The sequence below is a fragment of the Varanus komodoensis genome, unplaced genomic scaffold (assembly GCF_004798865.1).
Source record: "Varanus komodoensis strain SLA01 unplaced genomic scaffold, ASM479886v1 scaffold93, whole genome shotgun sequence".
In the NCBI taxonomy this organism is placed as follows: domain Eukaryota; kingdom Metazoa; phylum Chordata; class Lepidosauria; order Squamata; family Varanidae; genus Varanus; species Varanus komodoensis.
Window position 1 is genome coordinate 830,884 of NW_025336635.1, and position 27,744 is coordinate 858,627.

General features: G+C 51.2%; 1 protein-coding gene across 3 annotated transcripts; it reads right to left on the reverse strand.

Annotated features, from left to right (window-relative positions):
- On the reverse strand, nt 1–27,714 carry LOC123017459 (sialic acid-binding Ig-like lectin 12). Of its 3 annotated transcripts, XM_044418808.1 has the most exons (11): nt 27,651–27,702; nt 24,525–24,689; nt 22,447–22,570; nt 21,909–22,292; nt 19,221–19,529; nt 18,306–18,356; nt 17,235–17,495; nt 12,762–13,058; nt 7,177–7,285; nt 3,232–3,322; nt 1–2,391 (listed from the first exon to the last, which is right to left on the reverse strand). In XM_044418808.1, exons 3-11 carry the CDS (start codon nt 22,505–22,507, stop codon nt 2,203–2,205), a joined length of 1,752 nt encoding a protein of 583 aa, XP_044274743.1. In that variant the 5' UTR covers nt 22,508–22,570; nt 24,525–24,689; nt 27,651–27,702; the 3' UTR covers nt 1–2,202. The 3 variants fall into 3 exon arrangements, with proteins under 3 accessions (XP_044274743.1, XP_044274744.1, XP_044274745.1); XM_044418809.1 differs by lacking the exon at nt 24,525–24,689 and having other exon boundaries at nt 27,651–27,714; XM_044418810.1 differs by lacking the exon at nt 12,762–13,058.
- Between the last annotated feature and the right edge of the window lie 30 nt (nt 27,715–27,744).

Genomic DNA, 27,744 nt, shown 5'->3' on the forward strand with positions numbered 1-27,744 from the left:
TGGCTCCACAGATTATTTGCAGAGGAGGCAAAGCGCTGGTTTGCACAGCAAGGGGCTTGTGCCAGGCTTGCGAGCGAGAACCGACTCATCGGAATCGCCAGACAAGGTGCATCGTCACAGAAACAGCCCCCTGGGAGCTGACAGGTAGTCTGTAGAATATATGCCTCCCCTCCAGTTCCCTTGCCCCGTCTTCCTCCCAAAGTGCTTTGGATATTTAGTATTTCTTTATTCGTTTAAACTCTTCCAGTCCCAATTGTTTTTCCCAATCACCAGTTGCTGCTTTTTTGGTTACAAATCATGATGAACAATACACAGTTGCAATTTACAAGATAAAAATAGATAGACCTTTACAAAGAAAACATGGCAATGATACAGCCAAGATGGGGAAGAAGCCCAAATTTACAGAAGGCCACTGGGAATGGGGGAAAGCAATCCTATGTTCTTGGGACGGGTGAAATGGGAGAATTCAGATTCCCAGGGCAGAACCTGGAGACAGAGGCCCAACCTCGGAACTTGAAACTAATGCTCCGATTCGCACAAATACACCCAGTGACGGATGCAGACGGAACCACACCAGCTGCCTCTGAAGGGCTGGGACACTGACCTCCAAGAGGGGCAAAGGGGGTGTTCTGGGGGGAGGAGAGTGGGCCTGTCAAGATATGAGGCACCCAGACAGCAGTCTGGGTTCCCCGCTCCCCTTTCCACAGTGCCTCGGCTGCAAACAGCGTCTGGCAAAAATGCAGAGTGGGAGCACCCCCATTGTTCCTCCAGCTCCACATTGGGTGCTTGTAAACTTCCAGGTTCGGGGGCTTACAAGGTTTGAGGACACAATTGATACAATTGCATCCTGAAAACCCAAAACTAGCATATCACAGTCTTCACTGCACATTTCGATGCTCTCTAAGTGCTGGGCGCTGGATCCGTTCAGGAAGGAACTTCTCCTGGGTGTGTATGTAGGTTATCCTATCTTTTCTCCCAAACTCCTTGCAGAGGAACCTGGGCTGAGTCGATTGCCGGTGCAAGACCAAGAGATACGCGCTGAGCTTTGTCCGTCCAGGCAGAGCATTTTCTGTCTGCTCGGAGCAGAGAACCTGGACACACGGTTCCTTCAAAGCACGCTGTGGTCTTGCCCACTCCCTGTCTCTCAGCAGACAGGCGGTGATGCAAAACGTCCGACATTCACTGGCCCGCAACAGCTGTGGCTACCGCAAAGGGGATTCCTACTGCCTGCAGGCACCTGGGCAGTCGCAACAAATAACCCCACCAGGCATGTGCCATGAGATCTCAGTCACCGGCAAAATGTGAGCATCACAGCCCTATTTCTGAGAAGCCTCTCGGGGGTCCTACCTACTGCAAGGCTTCCAATTGTGAGCCTTTCTTGGGTTGGAGAGGCAGGAGCTAGACAAGGAAGGATGCCTGGGAAAAAGTGCTCTGGGGGAAAGATGCCTCACGGACTGCTCTGGCTTGTCCTGGAACCTTTAACCAGAAGAAGGGAGGGAGGAAACAAAAGGCAGAAGGTGGGAGCGTCTTTTGCATGGCAGGCAACAAACAGTTTTCTGCAAACTGTGTGCAGGAAATTGCCCCCAGCAGCCACGGCTGCTTGGCCCCTCATTCCAGCAGTGATTGTTCTGACAGGGGAGGTGTCTCCTGACCTCAGGCAGGAATACCTGGCCGCCCTGCCCTGCAGACCCTTTAGCTGGAGGGTTCAGGAATGAACCCGGGGCCTCCTGCATGCCACACCTATGCACCCATGCCACCACTGAGAGCTGTGCCTGGCAGACACACCTGCATGCACGCGCATCCAGTAGTTGCAGGTCAAGCTAAAGAGGATGATGCACAGTTAGGCCACCCTAGATAGCGTGGCTCCCAGTCCTGGAGAGAACATGCCCCCAGAGCAGGTACAGAAGAAAAGAGGAGGGCTAAGGAAGAAGCTTTGTCTCAGCACCTGCAGCAGATCAGAAGCAATGCACTTGGCCGGGTAGAGCCATGAATCATCCTAAATTTGCCGCCTCCATTTCCCTGTAGACAGGCCTAGCTTTAAGGGGAGACATAGCTGGGCCCCTGCTGAGGACCCACATCTCAGCAGGAGTCCACTGGCACAAACCCCGGAGCCGCCCCTGCAACCTGACCGTTCACCTGAGGTGCATTGAGGGCGTCTTTCCAAGGACAACTCAAAAACCCAGAGCTGCTGCTACTTGTCGACTAGGAGACCTTGATTTCAGCGTATTCTGTTTGGGGTTCTTCTGAAAGGGACTCTGGTATTGTTTTCAGTATATTAAACTGAAGAGATGCATAATGCAGTTCTCTGGGATCGTCTGGGCAGCTGTAAATGGCTTCATTTGTCTTTTCTGGCATTTCCAGAACTTCATTACCTCCCATGATGTGAGAATCCTATGAGGGAGCAGAAAGTCAGCATTGGAAAGAAAAAGTAGAATTTCTCTCATTTTACAGTCTAACCATGAAGAGGACTCGAATTCTTAAGAACAAACAGACCCAGCATTATGGACTGAGCTAAACCAAATTCAGCACCCCAAACAATATAATCTGGCAACCTCAAGAAGTAAGCATCGCATTTTTGAGCTAAAATTAATTTTCATATAAGCATAATAGTTGGTAAAATTTGGCAACTTGACTTTAGGATTTCATAATTAATTTTGTTTTTAAAGTTCCCTTTTGAGGTTTTTTTAGAGCTGCAATGCTGTGCACAGAAAACCCTCTTCTTCAGATTTCACCTGTATACCTGAGTACCTGATCGCAGCCCTACTCTTTAAAATTTTACAGGAATGTAAGTGGAGTTCCTACTAGAACAGACCAAGTCTCCAACTCAATCCAGACCAGGTCTCTGTTTATAATGGTGTCCGACCAGGTGCTTCAGGAAGGTCACAAGAACCTTCCTTGGATGTTTGTCTCCAAGGTCTCTATACTGCCTCTATACACGAAGGTTCGGTAGTGATTCATTATGATCAACCAAAGGCTGGATCCTTTGATTCATACTCAAACGATTGATCGGGACTCCATATTCCTCATGAAGTCTGTTATTCCCCTTTTAAAACTGTGGCCATCACCCCGGCACTGAGCCAGGGGGCATGGGGGGAATTGAAGGGAAACGGGTACTCCAGGCCCAGCAGGAAGTCCAGAAGTCCACCCAAGGCCCACCATTTTGCCTTCATGCCTCTGAAGTCCTGGCAGGGATTGACCAGAAGCAGCAGTGGGGAGAGATAAAGGACAAACCTTGGGAGGTGGGAGATGCTCGCTTTGGTCAGCAGTTGGTTGTTCTGTGTAAGATGAGGAGCCAGTCACTGATTTTCTGCCTTTCCGGCACCTGCAAATAAATGTCATTTTAAAAAAAACATAGCTAAGCACAAACCATCTCCACTCCATTCATAAGATTTCTCTTCTCAGTTTTTATGAATGGGTGCAGATTGGCCAGATCCTGACCATGATGGGACTGCTGATCCTAAGGGCTGACAGTTTCAGTAGTTAAATTCTGAGTGATGTCATCAAAACTCGATTTGGAGCTTGGCTGTCCAAGGACGGGCGGGCTGTAGTCTAGTCTCTAAGAAACACCCGCTTCTTCCCTTGTTATGAGGGCCTTTCCAGACACTCATCATTTCCCCAGGAGATGATCAAAACCCTCTGTTAGTCGGGCATTCGTTTTAGTTGCCTGAGCCAATGTCCCCCCACACCCACATGGCCCCTCCAAGGGAATGGGAGGACAATTTTAATGAAGCTGCGATGAGGGAAGAGGCTTAGCTGAATAGCAGAAATGAACAGGAAGGCTTATCAAGGAATAGCACTGCCAAGAAATGCCTTTAGAACTAAAAATGTATATTTATATAAACATACAGTACTTCATGTTATAATGGTCTGGTTTTAGAATCACAAATCCAAAGACGCAGCCATGCTAGGCAAGCAAAAATGAACTGCTCCGATAGCTGTTTTAAGTTTATGGCCAGTATAGAAAATACATACATACATAACATTCATATGGTACAATCCTAAACTGATAGTAAATGGTACAGGCCATCTGCTAATACCTGACACCAATTTGAGGGGAAGGGGAGTGGTGGCGAGGATAACATCATTAACAAATCGACAAATTGATGAGAAAATAAGTGTATAAATGAGGATAATCTTTTTAAGGTTCTGACAAGACACCAATGGATTGATGTCTTTAAAAACAGATGGGACCCATGCTTTCCATCAATTAGTGGAACCACGGTTCATAATGAAGATCCGCATCTCGGTGCAGCCAGAAAGGTCAGTATTACTGAGATAAACAAGATGCCACAAACAAGATGCCACATCTGTGTCGTGGCCGTAACATTGATACTAAGAAGTAATTTATACCTTTCTGGGTACTGCACAACTCTGCCGTCTCCCGCCTTTCACCCTGCCTGCAGCATGAGCCCAACCTCCAGTGCCATCCCATCATGCTGAGAACATGCATCCCATCCCATCATGCCTTGCGTGCCCCTCCCATGCCCCTGTTCTGCTCCCCCACCTCAGCTCAGTGAAGGGACATTAGCTGCTTTATGCTCTTTGACCAAATGATGGGGGCTGGGCAGAAATGTTGGGCAAAGGGGCCCCCCTGCAGCTCACCGTGCAGTGACGGGGCCTGCAGAATCCCCCGGAGAGGCGCTACAGCGGCTGCCCTTCCCCACCCCGCGCAGGCCAGTCGTGAGCTGCTCAATTCGCCCATTGGCCCAATCTGTGCAGTGCACAGAGCCTAACGAGATCCGTGGTGCGGGGGGGGGGTGGCTTCCAGACCACCAAGGAGCCGACAAAAGCCATGGGTGCTGGGGTGCTTGGGAAGTGACTCCCGCCACGCTTTTTACCAAGTCTGGATAACATGGCCGCCCATGTGCTGCAGGGTGAGGGGGCAAATCAGCAGACCCCCATGGGGCGGGGGAACCGATGACACCACGACTTCTTTCCCCAGGCGGCCGGTGCGTCTGCACGCACATGTGTGGGCCAAGGGAGGAGCCGGATGTTCCTGGGCTGAATAATGGGAAACACCACATTTTTTTCAAAAGGAATCCAAGGAGAATAACAACTTGTTAGGAGATCTGGAAACACACCAATTTAAACCTAAGGTGTTAAAGTGCATTGCACATTAAGAAGAAGAAAGGACGGTTTTGCATGTTCCGGTCCCCATTATGTCAAGCACTTTGTATTGAAAAAACTGGACATACTTGAACTTTGAATGGATTTCCAAGTATGTAAGGAACAGAGAATGGTGAAATATTAGATAAACTAATAGTTCTGTGTGCACACTAAGTCATGAACAGGTTTTTTTAAAGTACGGGTGATGTTTTATTGGCCTCCATAAGAGCATACAGTGTTCTTGAGTTATGTGATGCTTCAAGATCAGAAGCTTGTAATCACTGTTCCTAAGAAATTAAGGAAGAATCTGGGAATAAGGAAAAGCAAGTCTTAACAACAGAACTCAGGCCCTGCAGGGGGAAAGTTCAGTCTTTGGTCCAGTCTCTAACCCAGGGAAGGGAACCTCCTTCAGCCTGAGGGCTGGATTCAGTTCCAGAGAACCTCTGGGAGGCTGCGTTCCACTAGTGGCAGGGTCAAAAGCGAAAGGGGGGGCAATAAAATCAGCCTTTTAGGGTATGGAAAAAAAGACAGGCAGCCTCCAAGATTGGCTAATGGGGTGGGTCATCTTGGAAGCCCCAGGGGGCTGAATCAGGACAAGAGAACCAGATTTAAGCGCTTAGCTTCTCCACCACTGCAGTTTAAAAGAACCTTGGAGGAGGCCGGCTTGGCAAGACCCGTAGCCAGAGCCATTGCCAGCCAGGGCGAAACACACAGCTAAATTGACTGCAGTTTAGGAAGATCCATATGCCTGTTCTTTCCCCTGCTTATGAAATCTTTCTTCTGCAGACTGCCTAATAGGTGCCTCAGTATAAATGGTTTGCAACACAACATATTTAATGTGATCAATTATAAATAAGCACAACTTTGCCCTAGGAAATTAAATAATTTCTTATTTTCAGACAATGAGGTTTGTACTGATGAACTAAGGGGATTTTTCAGACTTAATAATGCTCCTGAGAAAGATAAACTAACTATATGGGAAACTAATAAAGCTCATATGAGGGGGCATTCATAAAGATTTTTTTAAATTGGAATTAAAAAGAAAGAGGCAGAGGCAAACAGAGGGAGGGGGATGCATTAGCAACAGCTACATTTTGCAAAACGGCACAAAAGGAGCAGGTTATCTTTAACAGGACATGTGTTAAAGCTTGTAAAGCACATCTAAAAGAGAGACATATTGTAGATAATATTTCCCAAAAGTGTGTGTATGTTAGAGAGAATGAGAGGGAGAACGAACGTTTAAAAGCAATTCTCATCTTAATAGGAAATAGAAACATTTCTCAATGTGCTGCTGTCCATATGAGTTGGAGTGCAGTTCCCATCATGCTGGCTGGAGGAGGTGGGAGTGGTGGCCCAACACACACGGAGGACACCAGGTGGGGAAGGGCTGGGAAAGCGCAGAGCGCTGCTGATGCGCCCGGCACTCTTGCCACACGAGAAAGAGGGCTTGCCTGCACGGGAGTGCGCAGCGCACAGGGCTGGTGGGTGCAAAATGCAACCTGCTGCTCCCGCGAGCAGCACCGGCACACGAGGTCCGTTCTCAGAGGGTACCAGCCCGCCCGCAAAATCAGCCCACTGGAAAACTCAGCAGCCCTGGCACACGCCCTCATAGAGCTCTTCTAAGAAATGTTATGGGGAAAGAGCAGTTTACCAGCAACAGGTGCATTTCTTAGATGGCACCTTCCAGGCGGCCATGCCGTGTCTGAGCCGTCCCCTGGGACAAGACGAGTGTCTGGGAAGAGCGTGTGAAATGGCCAGCGCTGGTCTGTAAGAGCTTCTGCAGCAGCAATGATGGTGTAGTTTGACGAGATGCCCGGCCACCGACTTCTGCCGCACCCTACGGGCCTTTCCAGCTCACCAATCATGGACTTGCCCCGTGTGCTCATCCCCACGTCCACCAGGGTGTGCAAACCGGCCGCCGGTGCCTGTGGCAACCCTCCCAAGGTGCCAGCGTGGGGTGCAGTGGAGACTGCCATTCTCTCCAAGCCAGGAGCGGGCCCCACAGCCCCCACCCTCGCCCGCAGCACCCTCAAGCAGGCCTGCCACTGCCAAGCGGACACGGTGGCTTACCTTTTGGACGTCACGATGACGGCGATGATGAGCACGGTGAGCGCAAGCGTGATGATGGCCCCAATCACTCCGCTAACCAGCCACAGGCGCCAGGGGCTGGGGTCTTCCACTGTTTCGAAGAAGAACAGGCGGAGTTCAGAGGAGCAGAGCAGTCCCCCGCTCAGCTCCACCCATGCTCAAAGAGCACGTGCTCTGCTCTGCCTGGGGTGAGCGCCCAAGTTCATTGCAGGGACGGTCTCAGGGACGGAACGACAAAACAGGGTGTGTGCTGCTTCCCATGAGCTGGTGTCGGGTGGTGGTTAAAGGCGCACGACTGGGACTCGAGCGATCCGGGTTCTAGTCCCCACTCAGCCACGGCATCAACTGGGTGACTTTGGGCCAGTCACAGACTCCCAGCCCAACCTACCTCACAGGGCTGTTGTTGTGGGGATAAGATAGAGATCAGGAGGAGGAGAATGATGCAAGCTGCTTTTCGTTCTTTAAAAGAAAGATGGTGGGACATAAATCTAATAACTACATAAATAAAGGCTCTCTTTCTTTCACTCTTTCTCTCTCTGTTTGTTTTTAAGGTACCAGTCTCCTAAGAACACTCCTATTTGTAAAACAGTTTCATAAAATCATGGAATAGTAGAGTTGGAAGGGGCCAGGAAGGCCCTCAGGTCCAGCCCCTGCTATTGCAGGACATCAAGTTACACCTCCCACTCAGGTGGCTGTCCAGGTTCTTTTTAAATATCTCCAGTGTGGGAGAGCCCACCACCTCTCCAGGCAGCTGGTCCCACTGCTGTATTGCTCCGGCAGTGAGGAAGCTTTTCCTGATGTCCAGCCTGAATCTGGGCTGTTGCAACTTGAATTGATTATTCCATGTCCTCCACTCTGGCATCAGCATGAAGAGATCTTGACCTTCCTCTTTGTGGCAGCCTTGGAGGTACTTACAGAGGGTTGTATTTCAGGAGATGGGGGACTCAGGGAGAAAAATTAGAAGGGCAGCAGGAAGTCAAGGCTGAAATGGTAGTGAGGGCTTGTTGGACACTGAACCAAAGGATTTTAGAGTTGGAAGCCACCTTGGAAGCCACCTAGGCCGACCTCACCCCCACTTCTCAATGCTTCTGTGGCATAGTGGTTAGTGCTGAAAGGAGAGTTGGGACACCCAGGTTCTAGTCCACACTGCCATGAAGCTCCCTGGGACTCTTGGGCCAGTCACTGCCTCTCAGCCAAGCCTACCTCACAGGGTTCTTGTAAGGATAGAACGGAAAGAAGAAAGATCATGTGTGCCTCCTGGGACCCTCTGGGGCAAAGGGTGGTGCTTAAGTGCCACATAGATCCCTAAAAGCAAAGAAATGGTAGTACAAGCAGCATAAAAGTCTCCCTAACAGATAGCCGGGTAGCCTCTGCCTGAATTCCCCCAACAAAGGGGAGCCCACCACCTCCTGGCCAGGCCTGTTCCTCTAGTGAGCAGCTCTCTCCATTAGGAGGTTTCCTCTGCATAGCTAAAATCTGCAGTTCCCTGCAGTTTTCCCCCATTTGCTCAAAGGTGCAAGGCCAGAACTGGGGCGGTTCTTTCTGCCTGGCTACAAGGGGAGGGATCCAATTCCTGGATCCCCTTTCATGGTTACAGCAGCGACTGTGGCCTCTGAGAGGGGACTCCTTCGCCTCTTCAGAGGCTGTAGGTTTGTCCTGTCCTTGGCCAGCAGCACTGGTCCTCTAGATTAGCATCCCTGATTGTTTTTGTGCTTCATCTCTTCCTCTTGCCTGTGCACAACTAACTGCAGGGAAGGTCATTCTTGGGAGAGGGCAGATGCAGGGAAGCCTGTCCCAGAAGCAAATCCTGGTTTAACAGCACAAGCTCCCTGGTTTTATTCTAGAGAAAGGCCCAGGCTAACAAGCCATCATTCAGAACTTTGTTCTGGACCGCTACTGATTGGCTCTAGCAGAGCTCATAAGGATAAATCTACTCTGATTTCTCTTCCTAATTTTCCTAGTACCTGCAAGTGTGAGCTACAATGTAGCCTCCATTCTTCTTGCTCAGTGGGATGGGGTTCTAGCTTGGCCTGGATCCCCCAGGATCTCTGGTTGGTTCTAGGCCTGCCTTCTAGAATGATGGAGAATGAATCCGCTGTCTTCTCTTCTGCATGACTGCTCTTGAGAGATCTGAAGACAACTACCATGTTTCCCCCTAATTTTCTCTTCTGCCAGCTAAACATGCAGAGATTTTGCCATCATTCCTCGGGAACTTGCTTCCAGATCCTTACTAATCGGGTCACGTGCATCTGAATGTGCTATGAGAGCACAAACGAGCGCAGTAAAACGATTTCCAATGGAAAGACCGAGGCAGAAAGATCATGGCTGGCCCAAAGCTACTAAGCAAGGTGACATTAAATTTGAAACAGGGTTTCAGAGCTCACCTCTCAAACACCTAGAATGCAATGTTTTCTCAGAAGCAAGTCCCACTGAGTTAAATGAGGCCTACTCCCAGATAAATGGGTACAGGATTAAAGACTCTGTCACTATATCATACTAGTTCTCCTGATCCCAAATTGCTGTCATTTTAGACAACACATCCGGCACATTCTCCAGTGGTCTATAGAGCAGGAAATGTGCCACAATTGGCAGTGCTATTCCTCATTAACATAGCACCTAAAATCATTGCTAAGATATTCAAAAATCAAAAATATTATCTCTACAATTAAAAATAAATACATGGAATTACCAGTGCTATTCGCTTTTTATAAGCCATTAGAAGAAAATAATAAACGTCTAACAGTTCAGCACTAAATTATTCTAAAAGCCATCATTTATTTCTCAAATTAAAGTTATTAACGTGGATATATATAATAAAATCTCACTCAGACTTGCCTTCTGACCAGATGCTGAAAGCTCTTTAAGGAATGGGGGAAAGGATTGTAAAAATCACTTTCTAAAGCACACAAAGACACAGCGCTGCCCTGTCTTAATTTTCCCCAAGGATAAGCCATCAAAAGTTGCTTTCAGGGGCATAACAGAATATAAGCAAAGAAATGGGTGCCTCTGAACATCTGTAGAGTGTCTTCCCTGCATCACCTCTGGAATGCATCTGGGGAAAGGTAAACCACTGCTTAGAGTCACAGCAAGGGTGACCAGATGCACAAGAAGACAGGGCTCCTGCGTCATTCGATAAGTGCAAAGACGCTGCCACCCTCGCAGGTGCATTAAGATGCAGAGTCCATTTTGTATCTAGCCATCCTGATTGCAACAGGGACTCCCTAGGGACATACAGCTGGCTCCAGCTCTGCTTTCTTTAAGACACCAGCTGAAAACGTTTTTGTTCAAAAAAGCTTTTGGTTAATTTAATTTATTTAATTTATAATTTTTTTATAGATTATTTATTTAATTTCTGGCTTGTTAATTTATCACTTGTATTTATCATGTGCGGGATTTACATTTCATCATCAGATGGTTTTATCTATTATTTTATTGTTCTATCTATTTTATCAGCTTTATTAATTTTTTATCAACTGTATTATATGCTCTTCCCAGCATTTGTAAGCTGTCCAGAGAAGTTTTGGGCTATGGGGAGGCACAGAAGTGGAACAAACATGCAAACGAGTAAATAATTAGAGCCACCACTGGTCAATGTTTGAAGAAATATCTACATAAGTGGTTCAATCTATTGATACACTGAGCTACTTCTATAATTTCATTCCAGGAGGAAAAATATATTTGTTCTGTAGCATATTCTTCCCAGTAACTTGTATTTCTCCGCTTTTCTGTATATTCCATTAACCAAGCACAAGATGGTGCTGTAGTAGAACTGCACTAGAGCAGACCTGTGACTTTTCATAAGGCTTTTGCTCTGGAATTTTGCCACTTAAAAGTTATGCTCTGGAAAGGCCCACCGACTCCTTCAACTGAGGGATCAGGAGCACATGAGAGCACATCGATGTGACTAATGTTGCGCATCCTTCCATGCTCTGACTGTCTTCTCTGAATAGGAGGAGCTAGGCTGGAGCCACTGCGACTCAGATGAGCTAAAGCAATTGCTAAAAGCACGTGCTTTGGAAGCAAAGGGTTTGGCGTCCTTCAGCTGACATCTCCAACTAAAAGACCCCTTGCAGGAGGACTGGGAGATCAGCCTCTCCCAAAGTCACCTGACTTCCAGCCAGACGAAAGGCACGATCCAGTGCTTCAGAGCAAGCCAGGTGGAGACTCCTGGAAGCTGCATGACTTCCCTCTGTCTAAAGTTGCATGGGACCGCATCTTCAGCGCATCAGCCCCACCCCAGCTTGGTGCTCCCGAGATGTCTTAGATCACAGCTTTCAGCAACCCAAGGTCCCCACTGGAAACTGGAACCAAGCACATCTGAAAAGTACCATTTCGGGAAAGGGCAGAGTTGGCTGTTCACTAAGGGCCAGAATGTATCAGTTAACACTGCTTTTCCTTTCTCTTCTAAAATGCAAATTGCACCTACACATGAGGGCTGATAATGGGGTCAGAAGAGGCATAGAGGAAGATTTAGTGCTCCCCCCCCCGCTTCCATCCTGAGAAAATTTCCATCTTTGATGCTATTACTTGCATCAGAAGGCTATCCCCCGTGGGTGGTATGGGGGACTCAAAAAAGCAAATACAATACTAGTTACAGGAGAAGAAATTCCTTTAAATTTCCAGTGGAGTGAAGAAAGGGCTATTCCCCTTTTCCATGCCTGTTCTGATCCCATTACTCAGCAGCCCCTTCCCCCAGTCGATCTAATTTGCTTTACAAAAAACTGTAAAAGAAGTAAAGACCAGTGTATGGATATGTGTAGTTGGCTCCAAATATCCGCAGTGCATAAAAACAAATCTTCCAGCCCACTGCCTTAAGACTAGCGCCTGCCCCATTCTCTGCTGCTGACGAGACTCTGAGCCAGCTGCTGTACCTCCATCTCAACATGTTCTTGTCATAGAAAACAGAACCTATATCCAAGGAACAGCCAAAGTTCAGAGAGGAGGTTAACAGAAGCAGGAGAAGAAGGAAGGAGAGAGAATGAAGCAAAGCAGCTGCATCAAGAGCCAGGGCAGGTTTGCTGAGCTCAGGGTGGTCGGCCTTTCAGCAAGACGCGGCCCTGGTGCCCTTCAACAGCTGCTTCACCTGGAGGCTGCAGCATGCTGTGAAAAGCCTCATCTGCTGATTTCTGATCCCTTCTGACTTGCTGAGAGAGAGAGAGAGAGAGAGAGAGAGAGAGAGAGAGAGAGAGAGAGAGAGAGAGAGAGAGAGAAACAGAGAAAGAGAAATTAAAGACTGAGGAGGAGGCTAGGCTGGGTCATTTTCTGTTTGGCTGGCAACCCTACGATATGGCCAGTCTGTGTGGGATGACCACACAGAGGGACCTGGAGAACAACAGCTGGTTGACCATTAGTTCTCCGGTTTTAATTTAGAATGTTTATCTGTCAATATTTCTAATTCTTCACTGAGATGTTCTGCCTTTTGATGTTTCAGTTCTGGGTGCCCTGCATTAGAAATGTGGACGTTTTCAAGCACTTTGAGATACACTCCTCGACAGAACCACATGGTCTATACATGGATGAAATGAATAACATACGACACAGGACTGACCTGCATTCCAGAGACATACCTGACCTAAACAGGAAGAACATAACGGGAAGCTCTCCCTTCAGGTTGGATCCAAGGCAGGTAATGCGCTGCTTTCCATTCCAGAGCCCTGTGAAGTGCAGGGTGCTGGTGGCTACTTCCTCCTTAGTCCAGGTAGTGACCTCCAGTGGCCCTTTGGTGGTGTTCCCCTCCAGGGTTTCCCCATCCACCTGCCACTTAATCTTGGGCGAAGGAGAGGCGCAGAGGGAGCAATTGCACTGGAACCCAGTGCCATGACTCCAGCAGTGGGGCATCTCCTGATTGCAGGGCCTGGGGCTATCTGGAAAGGGGTCAAAGAGAAGGGAACAGTGTCAGGAGTTGCCAGCTCATGCCCTGTAATATCTGTACTCAGTATATTAAATCCAGGAGTGGAATTCTCACCCAAGGTTACTGATGATGTGTATGTAATAAACAGCTTGCTTGCCTGCTCTGCATCCACATGAATGAGCAGGCCATTCAGAAGTTCTAGCCCCTGTTATCTCAAGTTGCAACACCCAGGCCAAGAGGCAGCAGATGTGCAAACAGAAATCGGAGGCATTCTGGCACTACTTGAGTCTATTTGGTGTGAGAGCACATTAAAATGTGCAGAAATCTAGTTTTCTACCTATGTAGAGCAGGGTCTAGAGTGACTGTGTGCTCTTTCTGCAGAGCTCAGTCCTCTGTCCGCGGGCTGCCAAAGGACTATGCTCTTGTTGAAGGACTGTCCTGCCCAATGCTAATGATCCCTGGCTGCCTCTGTACATTAACTTGTATGTGAAAGTGTGACCCTTTTCTTGGCGATGCAGGACAGAGGGCCCGTCTTTCTGCCCGTCCTGAGTGAGCACTCTAGCCAATCCTGCCAGGGCCTGGCACGGATTCTGCTCCTCATTCACCCAGTCCAACCACATCCCATCTCCTCTGGGCTCTCTATAGCTTGAAAGCAAAACAGCTCCTATGTGGCACAATTTTGCAGGCTGCGTCCATTTTGCATATGGCATCAGATTTAGGGGACCTGGAGCCTCCCTCTCTTCCTTTGTCTTGGCTTCGTGTGACTCCGTTTGGTTAGCCGGCTGGAGTACGCGCCCGTTTGCCCCCTGAAGCTGCCTAGAGGGCTGAGAGCTCTTCTCTGGGGAGATCAAAATGGGGAGATTGCAGATTCTAAGCAGGGACTGCACAGGGAGACCAAGGAGGTCCTGTCCAGAGGGGCGAGGGAGTAAGAGGAGACTGCACGGAGCAGAGCAACAGCTGCCCAGCCTGAGCTGAGGGGCCGCTACAGCTACAGGACAGAGCCCAAGACCTGCTCCTGCATCTCAGGAGGGTGAAGCCAGAGAGAATCCAAACTTAAGGGGCATCCCAAAAGGGAGGGAGCGAAATGGAGAGAGGAAGAGAGAGCAAAAGGGGAGGGGGAGAGAAAGGATGAAGGAGGAAAAGGGTGGGGTTTGCAGAACACCCCACAGCTGAATGTGGGCTTGAACCCGTCTCTCATTCTCAGACACTCTCCTTACACCACACTTGTTCTACAGCAGGGGTCCTCAAACTACGGCCCGCAGGCCAGCTACGGCCCGCCAAGGTCATTTACTCGGCCCGCCTCAGAGGTTTTGGACTCTTTCGGATGAAAATGATCTCTGAATGAGTGCAAAAGCTCTGAGCCGGCACAGGCATTCTCTGAAAGTCTTTCAGTTTCAGAGACTAGCAGAGAGCCGGCTCATGCACCAAACTGTAACGGCTCCCTTCAACTGCGCATGTGCCAGCTCTTCCCCCATTGCATGCATGAGTTGGCTCTGAATACAGAGTGGGAATACAGAAGAGAGGAGGGCAGTGGGAGGAGAGAGAGTGAGACAAAGACACTAAAAAAAGATAGAAGGTAAGAAAATATAACTTTTTAAATGTATTTTTAACTATATGAGCCATGTCCCTGGGCTGCAGGCCAAGCCGCCGCCACCTTGCTGAACCTGGGGGCAGACAGGCCGAGGCAGAGTGGGAGCGGGGCTGCGGATCCTGCGCCTCCACCACAGCCTTTTCAGGGCAAGCCGCCCCCAAAGAGCGGCCACCAGGCTTCTTCCCCCACGGCAGGGAGAGGCAGGAGGCGCCCGCTTGGCCCCGTGGCCCCATCCCTCGCCTCCCCTTGCCTTGGCCCGTGGAAAGCAACCATCACCTCCCTCCTCACGGCCCTCCCCCGGCTGGGGGAGCTGCCCCACGCTCGCCTCTCAGGCCTCCCGCTCCCCTTCCCGGAGCCAGGCGAGGGCCTGCGAGGAGCCCTTCCTCCAGCTCGCAAGCGGGGCAGTGGCAAGGAGCCGGGGAGGCCTCCACCAAGGTGGCACACCCACAGGGCTCCCCCCGTGTCGTGCGCTCCCTGTCGGCGCGCAGCGTGGCGTCATCCTGGGCTTCTGCGGCAGCCCAAGCAAGCAGAGCTTTTTTAATTAAAAAAAAGACAAAACAGAGGTTTAAAAAAAGAGAGAAACTCACTGAATAGTCACTAAGTCCTGCAACCCGAGTCCATACTTCCCACTGAAATACTAATAAGTTTATGTTGATTAAAATTGTTCTTCATTTTAAAAATTGTATTGTTTTTTCCTGTTTTTCCCCCTACACATAAGATATGTGCAGTGTGCATAGGAATTCGTTCATATTTTTTTCAAACTATTGTCTGCCCGCCCCAACAGTCTGAGGGTCAGTGAACTGCCCCCTGTTTAAAAGGTCTGAGGACCCCTGGTCTACAGCTTCCCCAAGGGCTGTTCTGCACAGATCCCAGAGGCTCTGCTTTGTTCGGCCTCCTTCTGCTCAATGTATGCACACGGCCACAAGGTGGCGCTCAGGCACATCGGTGTGGTGAGGACCATGAACTCCACTTTGCTTCCCAGCTGCCTTCAGGCTGGGAGTCAGGGCCGTTTTGAGGGGACTGCTGGGTGAAGCTCCTTCTGCTGGGCTTCCCTATCAGTGGATCCTGGTGGGCTGCTCTGGGGTGGCAGGGCTGCTGCCGGCAGCAGGATACAGAGCAGGAGCATTTTAATCGTTCATGGGGGGCTTCCTGCAGAGTCACTGCTGATAATTGTGGGAAGTGTAAATGGGAGTCAGGACAAGCACCCCTGCACTGGGCCAGAAAGCTTTGCAAAGCCCCCTGCCATGGTGCTGGTCTCCCTACGGTGCCCCGAGGATGCCCGGTGCCGATGCCTTTCCCTCCCTGGATTGTAGCCCTCTTTTCTCGCCTACCAGCTTCCTGGAAGTTAATGTGCTGCTCAAGCCATTTGAAAGCTAAAAGCCTGATACTGCAACACTAGAAGGGAAAACACTCAGCACCTAGAAATGCAATGCGCTGAGGATCAACCGCTCCGTTCAACATTTAAGCAGTTTGCATGCAAGCACCACTTGGGAATGGACACACACACGGGTACCTGGTTTGCTTTGCTGAAGTTTAAGTATAATTTTTAGAAAGTGTGTCTGCACACTCACTTCATAGTCATGCATCGCAGTGTACACATTCAAATTTACCTAGTGACATTCCCCCCACTCTTTTCTGTCAATCAATTTAAAAATATTATTACAAGACTTCTAAGCTGGGAACTCCACCAGAGCAAATGATGCCATGGGTAGACTGGTAAAGCATGGTCCCGTTGCTTGAAGAACTCGAAGGCACGAATCCCAATAATGTCTTCCATGTAACCGGGGGGGGGGGTGTCAAGGTGAAACCTGATATCCTTTGCAGGAATGTACCAGGCCACCCCCTCCCCATATTCCCCATAGTTGTGAACTCCACAAATGCCCCATTGTAGCAAGGATTCTAGAACATGTTCGGTTACTTCCTTGCATTGTGACATTCAAGGATAAGTTCTGCTATTAATGTGAGAAGAACCATAGTGAAGCGGACCAACCACCCCGCACAGGGCCTGGTTGGCCTCAGTGGCCAAGAAGCAGGGGCGCAGGAGCGGTCAACCTTTCTGTCGCTCCTCAGCAACTGGAATTCAGACATCAGCTGCCTCTCGTACTGGAGGTCGCATACATGGCAAGCGGACACTGACCACCTTCTCCTTCGTGAATTTCCCTAATTGCCTTTTCACACTGGTGCTTGTTGCCACATCGTGTGGTAGTGAATTTACGGCTTCACACTGTGCCCTGGGAAGAAGCTCTTCCTTTATGGCTTCGGAATCTCCCACTGTTCAGTTTCGCTGAAAGCCTTCCAATCTCTGAGGGCTTCCAAGAGAGGCACTTACACCCGCCTCATTCATGAATTTTGTAGGCGGTCCAGATGTGCACATCATATGCTTATAGCCCTCCTGTGCTTTCCCTCTGCTTCTTCCATCTTGTCTTGTCTTCCATCATTTTCTTACCACAGAAAATCCGTTAAAGAAAAACAAGATGGACATGCTGCCCAGGGCCTCCTGGCTCTGAGCCGCAAGCCCCCTTTATCTGGAAGCACCTCCTGACAGTTGGCTTGGCTTGGCAATGCCCACGGAAGGGACCCCAGCAGCGCCTCACTTACATTTCATGGAGAGCAGGAAGGTTGCATTGCTGAAGCCTTCGCTGTTCTGGGCCCGGCATTCATATTTGCCCTCGTGCTGCTGTGTCAGGCTGGAAAGCTTCAGTTCGTTCTCTGAGGAGACCAGCTGGAGTGTCTGGGGGGGCTGTGGGCCCCTCACCCAAGTCACGCTGGGCACGGGGTTGCCCTTCACCTCACACCGTAGCACCACAGAGTCACCCCTCTGTGCCCTAATCTGGGTCACACCGGAAAAGTTCTGCAAACCTGCAAGATTGCAAAGAGATGGTGAGGCGCTGCGCCAGTTCTCCGCTCCCAGGACGAGCTGCTGCACTTCCCCAGCCCAGGACAACTTAGCCCGATTTAAGACAAAGCAAGGAAGCGACGCTCGCTTCAGCCTTTGGCCTGCGCGATCCCAAACCCCGCGGGATCGCTGTGATCGCGGTCTGCCGATCATTAAGGCTGATTCGCCCTCCAGGGCAAGAACGCGACTGCTGGCCTGCCGGCTACCGACAGCAGGATGGAGGTCAGGTTCGGCCCTCGCTGTCTCCACGGAGGCACGGGCGGCTCCGCCACGACGCTCCGCGATCAGGCGGCTCCCGGGCGCCCCTTCCCCAGCGGCCGTGCTGCGCGCCGTCCGTCCGGCGGTTGGGATCGCCCCCTTCACCCCCGGGTCTTTCTTCCTCTGCCTGCCTACGGGCCGCGTTTCCCAAGCGCCAGGGGGCTCTGCGGGGCGGCAGAACTACGCGTGCGCGGGGGCGGCACGCTGCCTTTGCCCGGCCAAGCCCGGATCCAGGCGAGCGAGGAGCCGGGGGCGCACGGAAAGCGCCTTGTGCGGGAAGGTCCGAAGGGAAGCAGCAGCCGAGCCCCCAGGGCTCCGTTTCCGCGCCCAGCACGGGAGGTTGCTTTCTCCGCCACCTCCCGGACTTGCCGCTCTGCCGGGCCGCGTGGTCTTTCCTGGCCACCTTCGCCTGGAAGAGCCTGCGGGCTTCCCTGGTGTTTCTCGCCCTCTGCTTCCAGAAGCTGTGGGGCAAGAAGGCGCAATCCCGCGGCTGTGCAAGTGCAGTGGAAACTTACTTCTGTTCGCGCGTATGAGTTCCCCGCTGAACTGGGGCGTCTGGGGCGGGTCTGCAAGACAAGAGCAAGCCCTGTGGGTCAGCAATCCCCTCCGGTCGGATTCAGCAGCAGGGTGGTGGTGGGGAGCCTCATCCCGGCATCTCTCCCTCCCCTTCTTGCCTGCACAGGGCCACCCTCGACACTCCTCTCCCGTGCCACCGCTTTCCCTCCTCCCACCGCCACCTCCTTTGGACCCTCCGCTGCTGCTCGGCTGCCATTTCCTGTGCTCCCCCCTGCACGAGCCTTGCTGTGCTGGAGCCGAGGGGGAAAGGCCGCCGTGCCTGGGACTCTGCTTCCCCCAGCAGCAGCTCTGCAGAGCCGGGGAAGGAGCAGCGGGGCATCCTGAGGTGGCAGAGGCTCTGCCAAGCCAGCCCTTTCCGGCAGCTCAGGGGCCCGCTTGGCTAAGTGCCTTCGCCCTCTGCTGCAGCTTGGGCATCCGAGGCAGGCAAGCTGCTTCCAGGCAGGGGCCAGGTCCTGTTTGCCCATAAGGAGGGCACAGGAGCAGCGAAGCCGGAACGGCAAACTGGGGAAGCAGAGCCTGGACTGCACCAGGCCACATTCCACCCAGGAATTCCCAGTTCGTGAGGGCAAGGGCTTCGAGCACAGTGCCCCACGGTGCCTCCGAAGGCCTCCATCTGACCACAACATCATGGGCAGAGGAGTTCCTCTGGGGCCCAGGGATGGCATCCAAACGGGGAACCCACCTCTGAGCAAGAGAACGACTGCCAAGCCTCACGGTGACCCTGAACAGTGCCAAGCTAACGTTCTCCTGCTTTCCAGTTCGTTCCACTCACGGTTGACCCATGCGAGTGGGGCTATGCAAGCAGGGTGTCCCCAGAAGTAATTGTGGGGGAACGGAGATAAAGAGTCACTCACAGTGGACATCCAGCATGAAGGTGTGTGCCGTTTGCACTGCCCTGGGCCCCTTCCCGTAGCTGACGCTGCACGTGAGAAGCTTGCCATGGTCTGCCACTGACGGTCTGAAGTTGAACACAGTCCTATAAACGTCGGAGCCACTTGGACTTGGCAGCATGGCAGAGATCCCAGAGGTGGATGCTTCAGAGATGCCTTCCCAGGTCATGTTTGGGGACATCGGAGGACAACTTGCTGGGGCTGTGCACGTGATATTTACCGGCTGGCCTGCCCGAAGCTCTCTTGGAATCCGTATTTCTGGCTTTCCCAGTTCTAGGAAGAGAGCAAGGGAGTCAATGTACAGCTGCCCACCTGCTGCACTTCGTCTCAGACAAATTCGAAGCACCAGGCTGGCCTTTCTATCCTGGGACAGAATAACGTGTCCATTGAGATCTCCATCCCTGCCCCTAAAGCTTCTGAGCAAGCTGCTAGGAGCGTAGCTTAGGGGCCTTCCCCCACCTGGCCTGAGGTTGAAGTATGCAGAGAAAAATAGAATGCTGGATCTAAGTTCCACTCATTTCAGTGAGTCTGTTCAAAGTGTGAGGAAATCTGTATCAAGACCCTTAGATTGATCCTCAGCTCCACCCTGCAATACGGAGCCACTCCGAATTTCTTCCTTTGCTAAGCATATCTGCCTGCGGTCTCCCTCTGTCTTCTGGGTACGGACTCTGCCTACCCCTGAAAAATCTCTCCAGCAGCCCAAACAGCAAAGGGCCACAGCAATCAGACAGTGCGGCCTCCAGCGCGACCCTCTTCATATGGCCCAGCCGGGGCTCCTGACTCGCCCCTTGGAAACCTCTAGACCGGGTTTCGCAGAGGGATCATCTGCACGGATAGCAGAAGTGCCAGCTTGCAAACCAGGCCCTCCCAGAGCCTCCAGCGCCACCTGGTGCGAGGGGCAGTGGCCCAACAGCGCCTCCTGCAGGCCGTCCCGGACCCAACCAGCAACCCTCAGCTGCCTCTGATGGTCAGACTGATTGGACGGCTCCACAGTGAAGCTGCGTGCACTGAGATCGACCCGCGTGCAGCGAACCGGAGGGTCGCGAAAGTGCACCTCCAGTCATGCCAAGCAGCATCGTTTTGCACGCGGGGAAGTCCGGCAAGGGCCATCATCTTGCACTGAAGGGCCCACCCAGGCCTGGTCACACGCCTCGTTTTCCATCTGGCACATCGGAGAGTTTGCCTGTGGCTCTTTGCGAGTGATTTCTTGCATGCAGCTTTAACATTGCCAGGCGATGCCTAATGCGCGATCGCACCGTCTCCTCCTGAAACGCCTTTCCCCGGTTCATGTGGCCTCCTCTGCCGGTTTTGTGGACCTTCTGTCATTTGGCTGCTCAGTGCAGTGGCCCCTCCCCTGCTTGGCCCCCTGGCCTTTTCCTGGCCCCTTTCCCCCTGCCCAGCTTGCAGTCCATCCCTCTTGCAGTCCCGCTTGTTCTGGCAGAGGGAGCAGAGAAGGTCCCAGCCAGAGCAGAAGCGGGACGAGGACTGTGGGTGGTCTCTCCTGGCATTCCTCCCTGCCACCCCGCCTGTCATGTTGTCTGAATGCAGACCCCCCCCCCCCCGCCAGCAAGCCCCCTGGCCAGAGTGGCAGGCAGGCAGCTTGGCTGGGAGCTGCCCCAGACCGGCACTGCTGCCAGGGGCACTTGGGCACCCCTCAATGGGGTGGTGCCCCCAGCAGACTGTCCCAACTCTCGAGCAGGAGTGGGGGAATCGGGGCCAGGATTTGGGCAGCTCCAGGGCGCCCTCGCTCGGGCAAGAACCAGCACACCAACTTTTCACTTGTGGGGGGGGGGTCCTTTTGGGGCAAATGCTGAAAGCATCTGCAGAGCTCAGGTCTGCCCGGGGGCAGGGGATGCTCACGAGGAGCTCACATGCTCCAGTCTGTGGAGATCCCATGCCTCTGTTGACCTGCGTTGGCAAAGGTTAACCCAGGGCATCCCTGGAAATCATAGCATGGGGGAGAGGGACACACCCGGCCACGGTGGCCCTCGGCCAAGATGGTCTCCAGCCGTGGGTTGCCTGTTGCCCCTCTGCAGCCAGTTCTGGGGATGCAGCTCTGCTGGCAGCAGCCCCTCTCTGCTGCTGAAGGAGGCCGGCCGGCCTACCATGCAGAAGGAAGGGCCGGCCAAGCGTGGGTGCCTGCAGAATCTGGGTGCGGAGGGTGCTGTGCTCGCCCTGACTCTGCCGAAATCCCTCAGGCGGGGCACTCAGCTCCCCCCGCACCGCCCTCCGGTGTGTGCACCACCTCGGCCTCATCTCCAGCCGCACGCAGACGTGAAGACCCTGAGTGTGCGAGCGGAGCCGGGGGACCGGGTGGAGGGCAGCCCCGAACACGTGGGCTCGAAGGAATCCGGGAGGCCCCTCGGGGCAAGGAGGGAGGCCCAGCGCAAAAGAGTCTGGACACCTTTCCGTTGGCTTTGCAAAGGCACCAGGATCAGAGGCAAGGAGGTGGGAGAAGCTTTCCCCAGAGCACCGCGTGGCACCCGGGGGCTCCTCTGCCTGCGGCACCCCGTGGGTCACATGCAGAGAGCGGGGTGCCTGCCTGATCCTGCCTCACAGTCGTGGCTCATTCGTGTTTTATTGCTGTGCGTGGCGTATCCCGCCCGAAATCCGGGGCTTGGGCAGAGAGCAGGCAGCCCCACAAGCGCTCACCTGTTACATTCACATAGGGCACGGCATAAAAACTGTAAGTGAATTTTGCACGAGGCTCTCTCTCCACTCTGAAAATGTACTGCTTTCGATCAGTTTTCCTGGCATTCTTGATGGTGAGCGAACAGTCACCTTGGTCCAGATGTTCCGAGAGAGTAAAGCGATTCCTCGTGTAGCTTTGAACTGTTTTCCTTGGATTGTTGGTGGCCACCGGAGCCCCTGTGTAAACACTTTCTGCTTCAAACCAATAGCCATACAAAGGGGCATCTCTGTCCGCATGCCTTTGTTCATAGGTGAAATTGCAGGGGATGATGACACAGAGTCCCAGCGGCACGGAGACAGCAGGAGGGGCCGTCAGCCAGTAATTCCGTAACAGGCATTGTGCACCTGCAAGGGGGAAGAGGGAAGGACGCTGATCATCCAGGCAGAGGGCAGCATCCAGGTTGCCTCCCTGCTCATGGCCGGAAAATCCCGGGAATCCCCAGAACGGACAGTGCTGTTCGCACAGGATGTGACTGCCGCCCCCTCCGCCAAGCCTTACCCTCCCAGAGCAGGCATGCCGAAGCCAGGCCAAGCATCAGGACGCCGAGGGACCGGCCCATCTTCCCTTCCTGCCTCTCCTCCTCCCTGGACTTCAGTGATTCTTCCTCCAGCCCCGCGGGATCCTGAGGAAAGGAGAGAGAGAGGTGGAAACGCAATGAGAAGGAGAGGGCTCCCTGGGCATCTCTGCCCCGACATGCTGCAGCGCTAGTGGCTCCCTCACCATCCTGCCACACCTTACGGTAGGAAATTCCCATGGCACAGATGCTAACCATGCCAGAGAGAGAGAGAGAGATTATTTTTATGAATAAACCATTTATAAAACTTTATTTAAACTTCTACAAACTTAATATATATATAATTGGTATTCAGTAAATTTGTACATATAGAAACATAGAAACAGCGCGAGTCAGAAGGGGCCTCCCAGGCCATCTAGTCTGACCTCCGGCACCAGCCGGCTCCGCTCACGACATGCCCACCATGTGCACGTCCAGCCTATTCTTGAACACCCAGATTGATGGAGCCTCAACGACCTCTCGTGGAAGCCCATTCCACACCCTCGGGGTCCTGGCTGTCAGGAGGTGCTTCCTGGCATCCAAATTGAACCTTGGCTCCCTGAGCTTTGCTCCGTTGGAGCGTGTCCTGCCTTCCTTTGCAGGGGAGAACAGGGCTCTACCCATCTCCGTGTGACATCCCCTCACATACCTGTACGTTGCCAACATTTCCCCTCTGAGTCTCCTCCAGACTGAAGAAACCCAGTTCCCTCAGTTTCGCCTCATATGACATCCCCTGAAAACTGGCCACCAACCTTGTGGCCCTACGCTGCACTGACTCCAACCTGGCTATATCCTTTCTGTAATGAGGGGGTCAGAACTGAGCACAATACTCCAGTTGTGGGCGCACCAGAGTCGTATAGAGTGGTAGTAATACCTCTCTTGATCTAGAAGCCACACTTCTGGCTATGTAACCACGGGTGGCATTCTCCCTCTTGACCACCGCATCACATGGCTGAATCATGTTTAGCCTGCAGTCAACCAGCACCCCGAGGTCCCTTTCACAAGTGCTGCTCTCCAGCCACTTGTCACCTAACCTGTACTTATGACACCCATTCCTATGCCCCAAGTGCAAGACCTTGCACTTAACCACATTGAATGCCATCCTGTTGTCTCCTACCCACTTCCATAGCCTGTCCAGATCCTTTTGGATCTGGAAAAAAAAAGCCTACAGCACCCGGTATTCCCAGGCGGTCTCCCATCCAAGTACTAACCAAGTACTAATATACATGCTATTTATATAAACTTACAGGAGTGGCCTGCACACAGCAAAAATGAATTTTCTCTCTTTAAGGCTCCTCTAAGTGGCAGAAAAGTCTGACTGGTGCAGGATCTGCCCCCCGCCCGCATGGAGAGCTCCATGCCGTGCACTGGGACATCCGTAGGAGCCCTTCCCACAGCCGTTCTCTCCAGCAGCAGCAGTGTGACTTGCAGGCTTATCCGTGGCAGGGACTCTGAGGCTGCATGACCCCCCAGGCATGGTTTTAGGGAATGGGGGGAACTCACCAAGCCCCCCCCCGCAACTTTCCCTTCCTTTCCTTGAACATTTTCTCCCATCTATCAACACAACATGGCCAAGGCAGCGCCTAGCACTGCGTTAAGGCTGCTGTGGCTATTCCAATATAGTTATGGGAAAACGCAGAGAAATCGCTGCAGGTAACGCCCCTTGAGAAGCAGCAGCCCAGCTCTGCACAAGTCATTAAACACCACAGAAAGACTGGGAAAGCAGCCCCCATTTCAAAGAATGGGAAGGAGCCACCAGAAGGCCTGGCCTTGTTCGCACCACATTAAACGAAGGGGCCGTTTCGTTCCCTGCCTCCCGTGAGGATGTTAATGCCAGTTAATACAGGTTCAACTAGGTGTGGAGAGTCCTCTGGGTGCCCCAAGCCTAGCCTGTGTAGGATGCAATCCTATGCATGCTGATCCAGAGAGCCTACAACGCCCGGCTTTCCCCAGGCATCCATGCAGTCTACATATGCACCGGATCGTGCTTTCAAGGTTTTAAAGGGTATAACCAGCCCTGCACCTGAACAATGCCTTGAAACAAATGGGCAGCGAGGTTACTCTTCAGTACGCTGCAGGGAAAGCCGTCTGGCAAGAACACGGCAAATCATGCTGGCAGCCAACAGAAAGCTCCAAACGACCGATGAGCCAGCCCTCATACAAAAGGCCACTCTTGCTTCTTCCTTCCCTAAAGAAAACAGAAGAAACCACTTTGGGAATCTAACAAGTTATGTGCTTTGCATAGGGAAGGCATCACATAACCAAAATGGCTCCCTTTCGTTTGTTTGTTTGTTTGTTTATTTGAAGCTTTTATATCCCGGCCAACTACTAGCATCTTGGGATGGTTTTACAAAAACTTTAGAGATCTTTTCATGGAAGAATTTGGGGGATCTGGTGCTCGGACAGGGCAGGTGGTTGAAAGAGGGGCACGGCTGGGCCCCTGGCAGTGGCTTTGAGAAGTTGCCCTGCCTTCCTTCCAACCCAGCGACTGGAATCTGCAGCCGGGCTGCTTCCGACGCTGGAAATAATATGCACCCATCATCCTGAAAGACCTAATCCCTCTTCTCAAGCCATCTGGGTTGGTAGTGGTCACAACAGCATCCTGTGGCAGTGAGTTCCATAGTGTAACTATGCCCCATGTTTTAAGATATTCTCTATCTGCCTGCTCTGAATCTCCCACCATTCTGTTCATTGTTCAGTCTGATTTTGATTCTAGTGTCAGGAAACCCTCCATGGCAGCCGCAACAAAGATAACCAGGTTCAGTCAGGAAAGCCCCCTTTCGCCTTGGACCTCAACAGTGTTATTGAAAGATCATCCAGGACTCCTGCATTCACTTTCGACAGCATGCTCCCGGGTGGTGGCTCTCACTGCCAACTGCATAATCACAGCCCATGTACAGCCACTTTTATAACCTGCTAGTCACATACACCAATACAGGGTGTTGAGTTTCCAGATAATGTGAGTGCAATAGCATCCTGGTGTCTTTGGGCATGATGTAATGTTCTAAACCGATCAGAAATATCGGTAACAATAATATGAAAAACAATACTGATTGCTGTATTGATAGGTCAGTCTAGCAAATTCTTGACAATTCAGGTCAGCCAGGTCTGTCTGTTTAAACATGCAAATATATCTGATGGAGGAACCATTCAGGAAATCTGGTTTGACAACTACAGTCTGCATGGACTTGACTCTGTGGGACTAGATGCTTAGGTGGGCCCCTTCAGAAACACATGGGCACCATTATTTCAGTTTTTCTGCAGCTGATAGGAACAGAGGTATTTCCTCACTAATTGAGTTAGCCTACCAGGATTTAGAAGAACCCAACACTCAATTTATGAGCGAGAAGTGCAGGCAAAAGGAGAGATGGGAGGCAACATATTCTTCTATCTACTTCCTCCATAAAAAAATTTATAAACTTCTCCCAAACACACCCTGCTATTTTCCTTCCTTCCAGACCAAAAACCCTGAAATGTTTTCCTAGAATAGTCGACCCTCACAGCATTCTATATCTCCTAAGCATAACTTCTCACTCCTTTTTGAGAAACAAATCATGGATGGTCACTGTCGTACCCATGAAAGCAGAAGGAAACTGGAATGGTATTTGTTTTTCAGATCTATTTTCTTCCTTCCCCTAAAGGAAGCATAGCTGGGCTCTGCCAACACTGAAGGTATTCCCTCCTTCTTTGGCTATAATTCTAAACCTGTCTCCAGCAAGAAAAAGTGCAGTCCCAGGCATGTCTACTCAGAAGTAAGCCCCAGTGAGTTTAGTGGGGCTTGCTTCCAGCTAAGCATGCATTGGGTTGCAGCCTAAATCCCACTGAATTTGGAGAGATTTACTTTTGCGTAATAGGCCTGGGACTGAGCTGTAAGACCCAAAGAGAGAATGCAAACCACGCAGTCCTCTTCCTGGCACATAGATTTCTCAAGGCAGTGAGGTTTTCTGTTTGCTTGCTGTAAGTGGCCACTTCCTATTTGCAGGCCTGGATTTCAAAACATGTGATTTTGATAAAAATTAGATCCCTTCAAAAAGAGAAATTGTTGTAGTACCATAAAGAATCTATCCATGTCCATCTGTGGAATACACAATTTGTATCTACACAAATTTTGCTCTGAGGAAAATAAACGAATGAAATGAAAAGCCAAGGGCTTTTCTCTTGCTTTGTTAAAAGAATATAGGTATAGGAGTTTTTTATATTTAGTTTTTATAAGAAAACAACTTTTTTCCTTTAAACAAAATCTGTTTTTCAGACTTGCTAGCTCCAGGAGACCCTTCCATGAGCTTGTCTGGAAATTGCATCAGCACAGGTTTTCCACCCTGGTTTGTTTGACGAGATCAGGAAGTCTGGATTGGGTCTCCCTCCTGGAAAGCCAGACTGAGAACCCAGGATGTATTCCCCACTTCAGCATCTAAGAGGCCAGCCTGAGGGGCGATTCACATGGTATCCTCCAGAAGACAGTACATGTCTTTGAGTCTGCTCTGCTTCTTGTCACAATTCTGGTCTCTTCTAGACCCCCCACCCCCACCCCAACCCCACCCCCACCCCAACCCCACCCCAATTAGCAGACATACAATTCACATAAGCCAAAGTATTTGGGCAGGGCTAAGTTGATAGTCAAGTCAAGAGGAAGAACAGGTATGATAGCATCCATATCTGATAATGTAGCCTGATGTTAGACAAAGTGCAAGCATGGTGGATTTCCAAGTTACACAGAGCTTTTTAGGATTCTGCATGATGTGGAGACCTGTACAGTCCCAGAAGCCTGCATATTCTAACACAGGCAAACAGTAGAGAAAAGCACTTTATATAAATTTTTCTCCAGTGGGAAGGCAGAAGCATGACTAAGAAGAAAAAGAAAAAACGCTTGACTCAATTCCCAACGTTATACAGGCAGTCCCTTGTCACATTACAAAGAGATTTCAGAATAACTAATAACAAGCTAGAACCTTAGACAGTCCAGCCAAGCTAAAGGTCAGTAGACGAGAAGGAAACTGATAATGAACAATCGAGCAAACAATCTTTGGAAATGAAATCCAGCCAAAGTTAGGTGCTTCAAACATTCATTTAATCTCAGTGGCAACTCTTCAAAATTACAAATTGTTGGCTTTGTCTGAACCAACCTCAGCAATAAGAGGAATATTCTTACCTCTCTGTTCTGGCACCAGTCTTAGTTGTGGCCTTCCTGGAGTTAAAGTATCAGTTTAGTCATCTTGTCCTCTTACCAGCGCTGTAATTCAGGA

Excerpts from the sequence above, each read along its gene's own strand:
- LOC123017459 (XM_044418809.1), bottom strand. The coding sequence starts at position 22,507 with ATGGGCCGGTCCCTCGGCGTCCTGATGCTTGGCCTGGCTTCGGCATGC. Across the intron at positions 17,496-18,305 it reads ACTCATACGCGCGAACAGAA|GTTTGCAGAACTTTTCCGGT; the intron begins GTAAGTTTCCAC and ends GCAATCTTGCAG. Across the intron at positions 7,286-12,761 it reads GTTCTTCCTGTTTAGGTCAG|TGGAAGACCCCAGCCCCTGG; the intron begins GTATGTCTCTGG and ends TCTTCGAAACAG.